Source organism: Chrysemys picta, chromosome 9, assembly GCF_011386835.1.
Source record: "Chrysemys picta bellii isolate R12L10 chromosome 9, ASM1138683v2, whole genome shotgun sequence".
NCBI lineage: Eukaryota > Metazoa > Chordata > Testudines > Emydidae > Chrysemys > Chrysemys picta.
This window is the reverse complement of record NC_088799.1, coordinates 5,472,643-5,488,693: the sequence shown is the minus strand read 5'-3', so window position 1 is coordinate 5,488,693 and position 16,051 is coordinate 5,472,643. Positions and strand designations below refer to the sequence as shown.

At 41.7% G+C, this 16,051-nt stretch overlaps 1 protein-coding gene across 3 annotated transcripts in view; it reads right to left on the bottom strand.

Annotated features, from left to right (window-relative positions):
• Nucleotides 1-107: 107 nt before the first annotated feature.
• Nucleotides 108-16,051, bottom strand: part of FYTTD1 (forty-two-three domain containing 1) — a 208,279-nt gene continuing 192,335 nt past the window's right edge. For 2 of the 3 annotated variants that reach the window (XM_065557585.1, XM_008173726.4), the window contains 7 exons: nt 12,216-12,361; nt 9,994-10,106; nt 6,871-6,967; nt 5,638-5,702; nt 4,628-4,702; nt 3,624-3,750; nt 108-2,168 (listed from right to left, as the gene is read on the bottom strand). In XM_065557585.1, coding sequence (XP_065413657.1) covers nt 2,073-2,168; nt 3,624-3,750; nt 4,628-4,702; nt 5,638-5,702; nt 6,871-6,967; nt 9,994-10,106; nt 12,216-12,361 — 719 coding nt within the window. In that variant the 3' untranslated portion in view covers nt 108-2,072. The remainder of the gene's footprint in view (nt 2,169-3,623; nt 3,751-4,627; nt 4,703-5,637; nt 5,703-6,870; nt 6,968-9,993; nt 10,107-12,215; nt 12,362-16,051) is intronic. The other variant, XM_042843914.2, reaches the window with a different exon arrangement.

Genomic DNA, 16,051 nt, shown 5'->3' with positions numbered 1-16,051 from the left:
AATTAAGAGCTACAGTTAACAAGAACTGAATTCTCCCTTGTGCGATATTTGAAATCTGCATAATTTATCAATGTACTGGCCAAAGGTTTATAAGCAGGCACAAAATGTGAAACCTGTAACATTTTATTTAAAAAACCAACAAGCTTCAGAATAGATCCAAATGTAGTAACTTCTCCAAAAAAAATATCAAAAAGGTACAGTGTAAAGCCATCTCTCATTAAATACAAACTAGCTTTTCATGATGCATTGCATCAATGTTTTGCATCTTCGTTGCATCCTGGTACACAGGAAATGTATGCACTGAAACAGGATGACTAACACCACATTACCTAAATTCTAACAGAGGGACTTTTTTCAACAAAATTTCTACTGGTAATTTAAAAAACCTTAACACCCATAAAGTTTTAATTAAATTTTTGCTAGGTACGTTTTCAAAGTTAAAAATAAAGGGTTAAGTACTGAACAGTGTCAAGGATGCATTTTGACTTTAAAACTGCTATATGAAAGAAAGTCCTTCCACTGTCAAATGCTCTCAATGTTAAACTCTTGGGTAAACAAGCTGTTTACTTGGAATTTCAGAAAAAGTGCAAAGAAACCAGTTTTTAAAAAGTTGAATCAATAGTCTAAGCAAGAGAGTATTAAAACTACTTTGCACCATAGGCATCTGTGGATGCAGCAAGCCAACAATTCCTTTTATCTGGCTATATCTAAGTCCCATTGCTATGAAACAGTTGAAAATCCACTAGCTCATGGAATTGAAGGTAATTTTACCTGTACAATTTTGAACAGGTGCTTTGTTTCCATTAAGGGTGTGACTGCACAATGAGGATGCTCCAATTTGGCAGTCATCCTACAGATAATTATGCACATGCATAACTTTTACACATGCTAGCAGTCTCATTGAAGCCAGTGGGATTACTCTTGTACATAAAGTTAAGCATGTGCCTACTTGTCTGCAAAATGTGGGCCTCTTATCCCAGCAATTCTTCCCCAGCTTCAATGTCAGTCAAGATATTTGACTTTACTTCAGATCAGGCTCATCCTTGATTTCTCTTTGGTATATACAAACAGGTGCCATTTGATAGTTTACCTGTGTGGCTGCTTCTTAAAAGACTGAGGAAACCCTTTAGGGGCAACGTATACGACATTAAAATCCAGAGTCTGGGAGGATTAGGAAACTTAACACATTACCCTCTCTTATATGAAAGTCAGTATTTACCCTTATAAAAAGGGACACCAAACACAAACATATTGCATTACATTTGTGAAAACCTAAAAAAGGAATAGAAGGGTAGAGTTTAAACAAAATGCAAGAGAAAGTCCCATTTACTGAGGCGGCAGATACAACATGAACAGCTGCAGCACAAGCTTCTCCCATACTGCCCAACCCTGACTTGGGGGGACCACTTTTAAGGATGAGTAGTATAGTCTTCATGCCTGTTAAGTACCTGGCCTGACAGTTTTACTTTTTCAAATGAGGATGCAAAAAATTTAGTCTCCAAGGAAGAAAAAAAACACGAGTGTCAGAAGCACAAAGAATTACAACCAAACCCCTATGAAAGAAAAAGGCGGCTACATCTTGAACAGAAATACTCTCAAATTCAGGCTTTATGCCAAACTGCAATCTGGAGGGAAGCTTTCTGGCAGAGTCTCTGCTCCTCTGAAAAGAGGTTTGTAATGGAAACATTGACATGATCTTCACTATAGCAGGGGTTGAGGAGCAGATACTGAATGTCACTAACAAAAATAATTAACTGTTGCCTGTCGTTTGTACTTGGGCTGTGAGGGAAACTGAAATAAATCTCCTGCCTTAATCACCAGCTGGGGTTACACAAAATCTGTTTAGATCAGAACACACCATCACTTACCAAGCAGATCAGTTGCCCTATTTTTGCCTGGGTCATTGTGTCTTTTTACTATTAAAAGTAAAATCAATAAGGATATTTAGTTGTGTCAGCATCCTAACAAAAGTCTGGAGAACTTCAGTGACGTATGCTATACTCTTCTGCCCACTTTCATCCCAGTTTCTCAGATCGGTGGAGTCTTCAATATAGGTGTCCTTTTGACAGCCTCTAACCCACTGTTACGAAACGGCTTCCTTTGTTCTGAGACAGGGCTGTTCTTTGTTCCTTGAGGATCCCAAAGCGCTCATTCAAAGTCATTCCAGTCTGAAAAACAAAATCATTTCATAATAGAGCTTGCAAAGTATCAGACTGATTGGTTACAATAGCAAAGTTAGGACAATGAGTATCACCCCTGCCTAGTTCTGCTCAGATTTTTTTTATCCATACTGAAACAGGCATCTAAGGGTTGTATGTAAACAAACATTGAAGATAAGTTAATCTTGTTTTCCTTCTTTTGCAGTATTTATTTAAAAAAAATACATGAGTAGAATACATCTTTACTATAGTTATATGAGATGCAAGAACATTAATGCAGTGTTCAGCTGGAAGTGAAGTCAGGAAATGCAAAAATATAACTTAAGGTCAAAAAAGCTGAAAACAGAACTTTGACTCCACAGATTTGTTCTCCATACATATTAAATTACATCTGCCAACTTCAGTGACTAATACAGGTTTTTACTATTTTACATTCCTGTTGTTTCATAGTCCACACAGTTGAGAGAGCAAACTGGATTCTATTCTAGCTAACAATTCACTTATTCGACTTTGTTCACAAGAACACTTGCAATATTCATTACATAGTGATGAATGTGAAGAAAGAACCCAGCATAACCTCCTTATTTTAGGAAACATGGAGTCAGTTACAAAAAGCACCTTTATTTATAAAGCAAGATTTGATCTGGAATCACTGAAAGTCATACCACACAGCAATGACATTTTATGGGGTATTGTCACAATATGATTTTAGTTTCACCACCTGTAACATTGATGAGTTAACACCAGTCTGAAATTTTACTTTTGTATTTCCTGATATTCTGAATGTTATTCCTCACCCCACAATTTAGTTTTCCTTTTCACTTAAGATACAGCTGTTGCATAACTGTACAGTGACGTAATTCAGTCTGGCAACTTTGTTAGATACAAAAAGCTCAAATTCTGAAACCACAAAATTGCACAATTTTGTTTTCCCAAAATGTCAGATTTTGATGTTAGACTGTGTAGACTTAGGAGCCATGGCACTGCATATAAACAAAAAACAATGTAACTAAATTCCCAAGGAGATTTTCTTCAATTTTATACATATGCAAAAACTTCTTTGAAGAATCATTGTTTTCAATCCTCATCTGAAGTTGAATTAGTCAGATTCAGCCATCTGCGTTGTGCAGACAGAGAAAAAAAAATAGATGTTCCCTGCTGTACTCTCAATTTAGGAATATAGTGCCCTTCATCCAGGAACACCACAGTGCTACACAACTATTAAGTTTTAAATCCTCTGTGAGGTAGATAGGCATAACAGATTTTTTTAATAGTAGGACCAGAGAGCTTAGGTACTTGTCCAGAGTTACACAGCAATCTAATGCCAAAACTGAAAGCAGAATCAATAAGCCTAACTACTAGTCCCCTACTTTAGCCCTAGACAACTCAATTAACAAGGAGCCCCAAACCTCTTTTAGTTATATGTTGAATCACTCCAAGTAAGTGTTAGGAAACAGCTTTTACCTGTTTTCCAACACTGTTGATATCAAATTGCAACGTAACTCCTTTGGGAATCTTCTTCTCTTCTGGTTGCTCCTTCTTCATTAGAAATGGAGGCATAGGAATACGAGTTAACCGTGGCTTCTGGGAACTGAAAGACGACTATTTTTAAAATGGCACATTGAATAAAGGTTGATGTAACAATAATCAGGTGTTACTGTCTACAAAGATGTACTATGAAAAGACAAGAGACCACATTTCCAAGTAAACTGCTAATACTGCAACGGAAGGAAGAATTATTAGAATATGGTTGAAACACTGACTGGATAGTTGGGAATGTTTGATTTCAAGGAAGCAGAGTATAACCATTCATCGCTTCACTGAAAACAATATCTATCCGCAGATTAAATGGGCTAAAAAGTAGATAGGGGAGGGGAAGAGAGCCAGTATTTTAAAATTAAATTAAATATTTGCATATTTATTTTAAACCTCTAGCACTATTGATATATAGTGATTCTTTACTGTCAATTTTACAAGCTTTAGCTACAAAGAGCAAGGCTGGTGCAATTCCCGTTTGAGGATAGGTACCACTGATCAAAGGTTTGCTCAGAGTTCTGAAGTTGAACACTAAGAATCTTAATATACAGCTATTCTGTCCAATTTACAAAAAGGAACACAAGAATGTTTGTCTGATTTAAACTCAATTCTACTGTTATTTCTACAAACTAGGGAGGATCCAAGTACCAATTCCTGGACATTCAGTCATTCAAGACTTGGTGAGGGGAGGGGAATTCAATTCAAGCCCACACCAAGCTCCTAACTGAGAAACCTCAAAGTGCACCCCAACAATTACACATTATCTGAACACAAATTGAGAAACAGAAAGGGCCTGATCTTGCAAAGCCTCCACAGACAGAACTCCCATTCATGCCACTGGGAGCTGTAAGTATAGAGAGCTTGCTACACCAGTCCCAGAACCAGTAACTGAAATTATAAAGGAAGAAGATTGTTTGGCATGTTCTACTCACACTGGGGATGGGATTGCTCCAGGGTTGTCAATAGATACAGTCAGAATGCCTCCATTTGTGGTAGAAGTTCGCCATCTAGTTTGAAAGCACAGGAATCACATATGCAGGCTGAAATTCCAGCGTACCATTTGGGCTTTACATGAAATACACATTCCTGACTAGCCACTATTTTAAAAGTCTGTCAGAACTCTAGAGTTTTCAGAGTAATTGTCTAACTATTCAGAGCATCTCTAGATGACATCAAGGGAAGAGTGCCAACACATAATCCACCCTAGCATTTCAATAATTGCTAGAGCAATGGTGGGAATTTCTGAAAATATTCAGTGCAGATAAGACCAGATAGGTCCAACAAATCCAATAATGAGTCTGAAATTCTGTGACATATGCTGCTCTCATATGAGTTGTTTATTCTTCCTACTATAGCTTGCTGCAATCCCTTTTGCTTATCCATGAAGAGCCTGGGAAGTGGAGATTCCTTCTTTCCTCATAGACATGCTGATCTTATCTTATCCTTTTCACATGTAAGCCTGGAAAATGGCCTGTCTCACTGATTTTAAACTGTTTTACAGGCTCTGGATTTATAAATTAGGTACAGTAGCTGCTACATCGACAGGAGGGGAGAAACTACTGTCCTATATAGAGCCTAAGTTAAAGTTTTAAAATGACAGAGCCTTGGGCGCAGAGCTTACTTAGTAGCTCTGAAATTGGCAACAGATCCCTCATTCCTGGGAGCATCTTGTGCAAGTGATCCTTCCAGTTAAACTAAGAGCTGCTGTAAAAGCAGGAAGGCAGGCGGGAAGGAGGGAGAAAGGGATGAACACTGTTTCCCACCAAACACATAGTACATCATCCAAATTCATGTCACTACTCAACTCAGAAGCCCACAAAAGAAGGTTCCAGTCATCACAACAGGGGCAAGTTAGAGTACTCTGGATACAATAGGACTAAGCAAAGCAGTTTAAATGGATAATGCCTTAACTATAGCTCTTCAGCTGAAATATGACACTTACTGGCGAGTTCTCTTTGCTGCCTGATTATCCAGAAGTTCTTCTACTGGCTGTACTTGTGCCTGCACCTGAAAACACAGAAAGATGGGTACAGGATTTGAATACTATTATGCTTCCTGATCTTGCAGTGTGAGGTTTTAAAACATGAACAATCTATGAACACATCCCTAAGATGTATACCAAAAACAGATCTACAACTTTAGTGCTGTTCAACTGCAGATGGTCACCTTAGGCCCCAGAAACTCATGTTCCCTTGGAGCATAGGCAATTTTTATAAAGGGATTAAAATGAAGGAATTTGTCAAAAAATGTAACCCAATAGGCAAGACAGAGAGGAGAGAGATTCCATCCAGAGTCATAAGGACCAGACAGGGTGGAAGCTTACCCACACACGGCTGGAATAGAGGAGAGAGATTCACAAACTGGGATGTGGTGAAAAGAAACTTACTATAAGAGATTCTGTATCTAATGCCACTGAACCCCCTACCAATCTACAGTTTTATCACATTCTGATTGTGTTTTTTAATCTCTCCTCTTGTAGTCTGAAAAATCCTCACTAAAGCAAGTGATTCCACATGGATTGACCCCTGTATCTGTGCAGAACCCCACTGAAGTAAGTGGCGCTCGTGTCTACCCATGCAGTGTCAGTTACAGTTAGGGCTCAAACATATAAAGGAAAAAAATTAAAAACCACTTTTCTCTTTACATTCTTAGTTATTTGACTGTTACTTATGAGGCGGATTGAGCTAGATGTATATGGTTTAACCATAAATCTGTATAACCACTTATGGTTTAAGGATAACCAAATCATGCAATTCTGAAGCTTACTGCCTTCCATCCTTCAACTAAAGGCAACTTTAAAAGCCCATACGTAGCTTTAAACAATTTACCTTCAAGAAGCTGCAAGGGCTTACCGCTATCCTGAAATACACACCCCAAGTCCATAAACCTCAGAATGATTCAACTGTTTTTGGGGTACAAAAAGACTCACATATTGCTCTACAAGAAATCTTTAACTCAAGGTAGGCCCAGGTTTTTCCTGGAATGGTAAGTATATGGTTCCAAGGCCACTTGAAGTGTTGTCTTTTCAGAGATCAAAGAAAACAGGTCAAGTGAGTTTATTCAGAGTTGATCAAGATAGTCTGATCCATCAAATGGGGAGCTGATGAAGAAAATAACATTAATTTTAGAGTCTAGTGCACAGTATTTATTTTATTTAAGAAAATGTTTATTGTACCTTCAGACCCCTCCTGAAGAGGAAAGTTGCTTGACGCATGTCTTTCTGCTGGTTTAGTTTATTTCCAATTCTGGCAAAAGTGGATGGTATATTACTCCTGTAACATTTTACAAAATAAGACCAATATCATTATCAAAAACTTATATGGACAGCCAATTTTTAGAGAAAAATAGAACAAGACTGTGGATAATGGAGTCAAGAAGCAAACGTCTCATATTCCTCAATGCATCACTAAGACAAGTCACACGGTAGCTACATTTAGAAACTGAGCCTGTCAACTTGGTTTGTCCCAACTAAATATTTAAATGGGGTAGAGTGGGTTTATTAAATCTACGTTTTTCTTTTAAAGAGACACATGGAGTTGTCACGGCTACAGGGGAAACTGCACCTTAGACCACTTTTTAGTCTCTCGGTGCACCCTATAGGTGATAGGCCTGGCTTCCTGCACCTCATTTTGGGTGGAACCACCCAGTCCAACCACACTCAGACTGGGTCATGGAGGCCCCCCAGGAGATCCAAAGTGAGTGAACTCTCTGAGGGGGGCTCACAGAGAGAGAGGGGTGTGCTGAAGGCTCAGATGTGTGATTCCAGGAGGAGGCGGTGCCTACGGCTTAACCCCCAAGGAGGACTATCACACCAAAGGAGGTTCCTCCCAGGGACCATATGGAGCCAAGAGAGCATGGGTCCTGTGAGTCTGTGACAACATAGTAGCAAGGATGGTTGGCGAATGCACCCCATAGACTATTAGCAGGTAGACAGTGAACTCGCTGCTTTGGTCACCACATCAAAATAAGGGGGAGTTATCACTCCCATGTGGAGATGGGCAGGGACCAACCCTGGATCCCACTCTGCTCCACATGGGAGAGGTAACGCACCCTGGTTTTGATGCTGTGACCAAAGTAAGGAGCTGGCTGTCTACCCTCATGGTTTGGGATTTCCTTTGATCCTAGGCTCAGCTATAGAACAAGTAAGAGATTCTGCCTGGAGCCAGACAAGGGAGTATTCCCCCAAAACAGCTTTTTCATGATCTCCTCCAGGATTATCATCTGTGTCATTGTTTTGTTTCCTGTTTCTGCTTTAACAACCCTCTTTGATTTAAAACCTGGAAGTAAGTCAGGTTGATATCAACAGATAATCTGAAGGGCACATATTTATTGATTTACTTTCCTACTCAAGAGCCTACAAATGATTTTCCAGTTCTTGTATCTATACTTGCTTAGCTATCTTGCTTGTTTTGGCTCCAATACAAAGCAACGTACCATATACAGTACTCTGCAAATATTAATCCTTCCAAAAACTGCTAATTAGGTAGGCAAAACGGAGATTTGGTGCAAAGGGGTTAAGTGGCTTGCCAAAATCCGCACAAGTCTGTCTAAACTGGTATCGAATCAAGAATTCCTAGCTCTCAGGTCTTGTGTGTCTCTGCAATGTGTCCTGTTTAAATGGTGTTCATCGAGAGATTAGTGTACTGTAGAGGAGCGGACTCACCCCTGCGGCGCCTCCTGCTGGTCTCAGGGAATTAGCTCGGTCGGCCTGCAGAGGGCGCTCTGGTGCTAGGTGATCCACCTGTCCTCTGGCCCCCTGGACCCCGGTGCCCTTTTACCTGGGGTGCTGCCCCCTAGCAGTAACCCTTCACTCTTAGGGTCTCCCCCTTCCAGGGGAACCCCCACCCACTATCCCCACTTTGCCTCAGTCTTGGCTACTGCCCAGTCTCTATCTAGCCCCGTTCCCTGGGGCAGACTGCAGTATCAGCCACTCATCACAGGTAAAGGGGTTTGGACCTGCTGCCTCTGCCTACCCATGGGCTGCCCCCGGCAACCCAGTACTTAATAGGCCTTACCAGGCCTGCAGCCTGGGGCTTTCCTAGGCCGGAGCTCCCCAGCTCCCTTGGCCTTTCCCCAGCCCTGCTCCACTCTAGGCACTTAGTTAAGCTTCCTGCAGCCAGGCTCTTCTCTCTCTGAACGCAGATTTCCTTAGGTGAAACCAGCCCAACACTCTAATGAAGCGTGTGCTACTGCCAGTATTTGGATAGAAATAGAAAGCCATCAGAGAAATATTCTACCCTAAAACAAAAATTTAGCCTTATGCATCTCATGACTGCACAGTCCACATATGTAGCATTTCCACTTGAACAGGACAATAGAAGTGCCTGGTTTATTCTGGCCGAAACCAGAGGATCCCTGTCCACATACAAGAGTTGGATGGACAAACCCCCAAGTCATTTGGCTCACGATAGAGCGAGACTACACAACTTACATTTTACGCTGCAAGTTACTTACTCTCCCGCAGCCTTTACATTAGAACGCTCTAGTCTTAATAGAAAGTCTACAATTTTAAACATAGTATTCAAAAGGTGAAAAATTAAGTGTTCCAGGTATCCCTAAACCTCTGACTGCCAGGAGCTGGGACTGGACAACGAGGGATGAATCACACAATTGCCCTGTTCTGTTCATTCCCTCTAAAGCCTCTGGCACCGTCCACTGTCAGAAGACAGGTACTGGGCTAGACAGACCATTACTCTGACCCACTATGGCCATTCTTAATTTCTTAAGTGATCCAGACAATTAATGGGATTCACACCAGTAACTATGGGGCAAGGTTTAATATTTAATGTGCATAATATTGCCTAGTGTGGTAAACTGTTTTTAAAATGGAAGCATCTGTAGTTTAACACAGTACACTGGAATAATTTCGGAGCAAACAAAGCACACTATAGTTTTCATGAAACTGAAAACAGTAGTAGATTCTGTAAAGTGTCTTACAACGAGAGCAAGTTACTTAAATAAGAATTGTCACTTCTAAAGTTACCTGAATTTAAGATTAACATGTATTAACCATTTTTATAGATTTGGAACACTCGAGCTACATATTTTATTGTGTTAAATGGAGGTAAGTAGCAGGTGTAAGTGCTTCCTTACAGTTCCAGGAAACAACTGATCCCATCATCAGGGCACACAAATCAGGGTATTGCATGAGGGCTACTAACTGTACAAGCTTTTATCCTACTACTGCTGCCAGTCTTAGCTCTCTTGATCCCAAGTCAGCACTGACAGAAACAGAACTCATCACTATCGAAGGGATGAGCTGGAAAAGGCATCTCAAAACAGCCGTTAGAAATCTCACCTCCTGTTTAATGGGACCGGCCTCCTGAGAGCTGGCATTTGTTTTCTCTGCAATTCAAACGGCCTCTGAAGGGTCATTTTCCTTTTCAAAACTGGATAGTTTCGCTGTGTGTTCTTTAAGAATAAAAAAAAGAATTAAATATCCAAGTAATGGTGCCCTTTCACAACTCATTCAAAGTTAATGATATCAATCTAAATCAGTGGTTTTCAAACTTTTTTCTGACGACCCAGTTGAAGAAAATTGTTGATGCCAGCGACCCAACGGCCCTAGGAATGAGGGGTTTGGGATATGTGGGGGGGGCGCCGCTCAGGGCTGGGGCAGACAGTTGGGGTGCAGGGTGGGGCCAGGAATGCAGGATTCAGGGTGTGGGAGGGGTCTCTGGGCAGGGGGTTGAGGTTCAGGAGGGGGGTCAGGGCTCTGGGCTGGGGGTGCAGGCTCTGGGGTTGGGGTGCATGAAGGGGCTCCAGGTTTTGGGGGGGCCCAGGGCTGGGGCAGGGGGATTGGGATGCGGGGTTACCTCCGTTGGCTCCGGTCAGCAGCGCAGCCGGGGTGCAGAGGTAGGCTTCCCGCCTGTCCTGGCGCCGTGGACCGCACTGCACCCCAGAAGCGGCCAGCAGCGGGTCCGGCTCATAGGTGGAGGCGTGCAAGCGGCTCCGCGCGGCTCTTGCCCGCAGGCACTGCCCCCCCAGCTCCCATTGGCCAGGAGTGTAGAGCCGGTGCTTGGGGCGGGGCAACACACGGAGGCCCGTGGCCCCCCGCCTACAAGCCAGACCTGGTGCTGGCTGCTTCCAGGACGCAGCACGGTGTCAGAACAGGTAGGGACTACTAGTTTTTACTGGATGGCCGCCAGGGTCCCTGGGTGCTGAGCAAGGTGACCCAGTGTCTTGCATTCCGCGACCCAAACTTTGAAAATCACCGATCCAAATGTCTCAGGGATTACTTCACTTAAGTTGATGGACAGATTTATACCATCAAGAGATTTACCTATTTGTTATCAAGATTATTTATTCCCTTCCTCCAAGCCTCCCCCCCGGCCAAAAAAGTAGTCATTATAATCTAAATTTTACCATCTGTCCAAGACCTTGTTACAAGTTGCAATTCGGAGAATATACTTAAGCATAACTTGTATACCTCTGACAATATACACTACAAGCAGTTCTAGGATCCTTAAAGAGTCACCATGGTTTCAGCAAACTTTGTTAGAAGATGTCAAATCAATTCAATCATATTTTCCTTACAGTTGATTCTCCATGTATAAAACACTTCCCTTCCTCTTATAATTTAACTTGCTGCTCCTCCTGCCTGAATCCTTAAGAACATAACCATCCACTGTGATGTCAAGAATCACTTCCATGATTTTGATGAATTCCATATTCTAGCATACTTGCCACATGAGACAAGCACACCGCCTGGCCTAAGTCAACTCAAAATTAGAACCTTGCTGTTAAGTTTAAAAAAAAAAAAAAAAAAAAAAAAAATCTACTACATTTGTTTAAGATTGGGTATATCTGTTCTGGACTTGTGCCAGACTATTTCTGCTAAATCAAGCAATCAGTAACAGATTTAGAGTCTGCTAACTCATGGACTACCAGAACTAGGTACAAGTTCTACATGCCATTGTAGAGAGAATCTCAGGTTTCATATGGCAGTGTTTTTCTATTCTTAACCTCTGCTTATTTGTGATGTGCAAAAGTTAACAGTCACATTCTGATTACTTTTGTTACTCCCCCACCTGTACTTGTTCTAGGATTTAAATCACTTCAGATGGCATTTTTGAATAATCCTATCACTTCATATGGTACGAAGCATTATATTCTGGCTTTAAGTGTTTGCGAATATCGCTCTAAACTCAAGTCAGATCTGGAGTAGGGTGAGGGAAAAGCTAGACAGTATTCAGAGTTAGGCTATTTTAATGTAATGTTACGGGCTAGAAACATTGTTGTAACAGTATAAAGGCATTCAGGACTAGTAAATCTTTCAAAGAACTGGTCTTGGACAAGTTATCATGACAAGATTTGCAATACTTATTTTAATGCAGATGTGTTTTACCAGATACTTGTGTTAACATTATACTATAAATACATTTAGATATTTTAAAAACTAGTCATTCTGAATCTTTTATAGTCTGCTTGTTACACTAATTATTCACTTCTTACTTTAGGAATAACTCTCCCATTGCCAAGCACGGACAGTTATACAAGGTACAAAAATTGTATTCCTACCTTCTCGCTAAGTGGTTGTCTGTTCAGAGGACTAATCCCTCCACGTGAACCTAGTATTTTCCTCGCTGCCAAGCCAGTTATAACTCCATAGGGCCGCTTCTTCCCTGTTACCCTCCTCCTGCGTCCCAAACGGTTCTTACCGAAACCTACAGTGGAAAAAAGAAGCACTATTAAACTGTTTCAGAAGGAGACACTTGGGCACATGATATTCAGTGACAGCTAGCTAACATTACAGTTACAATGTAAGCTGTGAAACAGACGTTTCCAAAGCATGGGGCATGCTGCCCTAAGGGGCTGCAACAAGGTTATCGGGGGGCATGAGGACCTGATAGGGCTATGCTGAACAGCCAGGGTCAGCAGGGGACTCTGCCCAGCAGAGGAAGTGGGTGGGGTTCTATGAAGATTGTCTTGCCAGGATCAGGCTCCGTGCCCATCTTGTTCCCCCACAGCTGCAGCCACAAAGTGCAGTCACCCTCCTCTTCTGGAGAGGCAGACACAGACTCTGAGTGGGGGGCTGCAGGCTGCACCCTGGGAGTACTGCTCTTTCCCTGCCAGACAGAGCCCCCTGCTGGCCCCAGCCCTTCAGCACAGCCTGAGGGCACAGAGCCCCATCCGCGTCCCCTGACTGATAGAGCCTGTGCAGGGGAAGCAGACAGAGCCATGTTGAAGGGCTGGAGGCTGTAGGGTATTGAGTCTGGTGGAGGGATGAGCAGTACTCATGGGCTGCAGCCGCCGGACACCAGCCCTTCAGGCAGGGAGCCAGGTCCTGGCAGCCGAGGCTACCTGACCACTGTAGAGAGTGGAAGGCTTCCTCAATTGCCACATGGTGAGTACCCCCCACCCCCTATCGTACCATTACCTAAAAAGAGGGAGACATGAATCTCTGAAGGGGACACAACAAAAGAGTTGGGAAACCTCTGTCTTAAAGACAAAGTTATTGGCCTCATGTTGCAGATGCTGCTGCTGCTACATCACCTAAGTCAGTTCAAGGTTGGCCTTAAACCAAGAAGATAACTATATCAGACCATAGCCGAACAGCACAAAATGGCATATTTTATTTCAACTCTCTGATCATACAGCAAGCAACAAGAGTCTGGAAAGTCCCAGCTTATAAAACAGGAATTATACTCAGATGCGGTCTGCACTGTCAACATCTACCATCCTGGAGGGCCCAGCTGCAACAGTGGGCTCCACAGGCAGGATTCTAACCATTTGGTTTTGTGCTATAAGTGAGACAATTTAATCATATTCCTAAATAGCATTAGACCCTATAAAGGCCAAGACTAATAGGATTTGAGAATACAAGTTGGTCTCCCTTCTACAGTAATAAACCATGTTTTTGCTCCGTAGTGAAGGGGAACACACACCCTGTTATAAACATGTTCAAGGACAGATCTTTCAGTGTATAATGGACTGGACAGTAGAAACCAGAGGTAGAGCCCTTCATTCTAGGTCAGCAGCGCTGAAAGTAGTTACATCTGACCAGGGCATGGAGGATTGTCTCAAAGTGACTTCCTTCCTATTGGAAGTGGTATGGAAAGCAAAAAAATGGTGAAGATTTTTTAGACTGGTTTCCACCAACTTCTTCTTACCACCCCACACTCCCAATCTCCAACTCCTCTCTCCTTGATGTCCTGCTGAAGAAGCTTGATGGCACATTAAATGACCTCCAGAAGCTCATTTCTCAGCTGCTCACGTATAGCAAAGGATCTGCTGCAGCATCATGTACCGGTTCTAGGTATTCCATAATTCCACAGTTCCCGTTTACTGCAGAATCCACCCCTTGCTTCAGAACCAAACATTTTATTTAAGGTTTCCAGTCCTCATGGTTGTGAAGATCACTTTGAAAAAGTGAAAGGAGTATAATCAATGCAGCAGCTCTTAGTCTGCCAGCTTGAAATAGCAGCTCTGGAATGTATGGCCTGTCCTATTCATCTCAAAACTTGCATTTCACAATCATTTTCAATGTGACCACTTATTCTATTGGTGATTACTGCATCTGATGCAGCATTGGGGATGATTTTTGCCTGATGTATTAAGTACATCACTGGATATGAAATTTTGTCAAGTGCCGATATTTACCAGGAGGTTTTTATTCACTATATTTGCCCCCCACACCTATCTCTAATTCAAGATACTTAAATACATTTGTAAAGTACACAGTGAACACTCCTTACACATTTGATCCAGGCTACCCTAGTAAAAAGAACAACCTCTGAGGCCTGGAACAGACATGTGGGGGAACACATCCATGCTAACTTTTACAGATATGTAAAATACCTTGAATTAGGGGTAAAAAAGGTATAATGAAGGCTCATAGAAGCTGGAGCACAGCATAGCAAAAAAGGAATTAGATTCAAGTTACTAAGGAATTCATATGAAGAAAAATCTTTAGTCAATAGGGTCCTATTTTGGTTTCAAAGGACCTGGGCCATGAGAAATACCCAAGAATCAGATGTGACAATGAGAATGTCTAATTTTTTTTTGTCTAGATTGAACAGTGAAATCAAATCACACAATTTTGTACTGCTGCTGTCTGAATGCTTAGAGTTAAAGCAAAGGAGACTGTAAAAGGGTTGTTAAAGAACCAAGCAAGAAAAGTAAAACAATGAGACAAATAAGAGCCTAACATCAAAGGGTAAACTAAACCCTTATAGAAACTGAAAGATGGACAGACAGTTCAGTGACTGGCCAGAGAGCGTCAGTGGAAAAAGCTAACAGGCTGGGAAGACTCATTCCGAGACAGAAAGAGTATAATGTAAGCAGGAAGCATGTTTCTCCCAATTCAGAAATGGGAATAAGCCCGAGTTCTGCATAGAGAGATTAAGTTTAAGGAAATGTGTGTAGGACTTGTTTCGTATTGCAGCCCTGGGCACTTTGTACCTTTGGGTGAAAGAATAAATGCATTGTTTTGAAGACGTTGTTTGTGAGACACTTTGATCAGCTGCTGTCCCACGCTCCCAAATTTGGACCCACTGAAGTAGTCTTGGTTGGTATCCAAGGGACTGTAACCCAGATCCTAATCTAAGAGTGGGAGAATTGCACAATTCCACCCCGGGAGAGATAGGCTCAAGGCCTGGCATCTGTGGGGGTGCACTCAGACCCCAAGACGGGACAGTGGTACTGTTGGTTCAGTTTAACAGTGTCAATAAAGATGAATTAAAAACAATTATTGCTCTATCAAGGCAGAGATATGATATTTAATATTCTGGGAATAAAGATCCCCCCACCCCCCCAAAACAAGATCAGTGAATTGCAACAGTGCAGCAAAGCCTGAACAATGAGTAGCTGTTGATATGCTTTGGAGAAGAACTGTTCAGAGCCTGAAAAAGCATCCATGTGAAATGGGTAGGGCTCATTTCCCACTAGAGGCGATCCTGTCTAGTTGTGCAGGAAAGAACAGTTAGAGCTTTTTTTTTTTTTTTTTTGAGACAGATTTCAAATCTGAAAAAGTTTTGTGACACGTTTGCTGTTTTTAAGCCAGCTCTAGTAATAGTGAATACAAGCCAAAAAGAGAGCAGTTCCTTAAGAGACTAAGGGACTGTCAACAATTGTATTTAAAAGTCCAATCTATATTAATAAATGTCATTTAAGATACTTGTAATATTTTTCATATTTTCAGTTCTAATTTTCCATTTGAAAATGAAAATTAGAACTGAAAATATTACAAGTATCTTAAATGACATTAATGCAGATTGGACTTTTCTTTTTGGCATGGCTTGGATAGTGAAAGGAGACTAGTATATTTATGATCAATTTCCAGTCAAAGATACTTATTCCTTCTCATGCACTTTATTCTGCTGTGTTTGTAACCCAAACATTAAAGGTGCATTTTT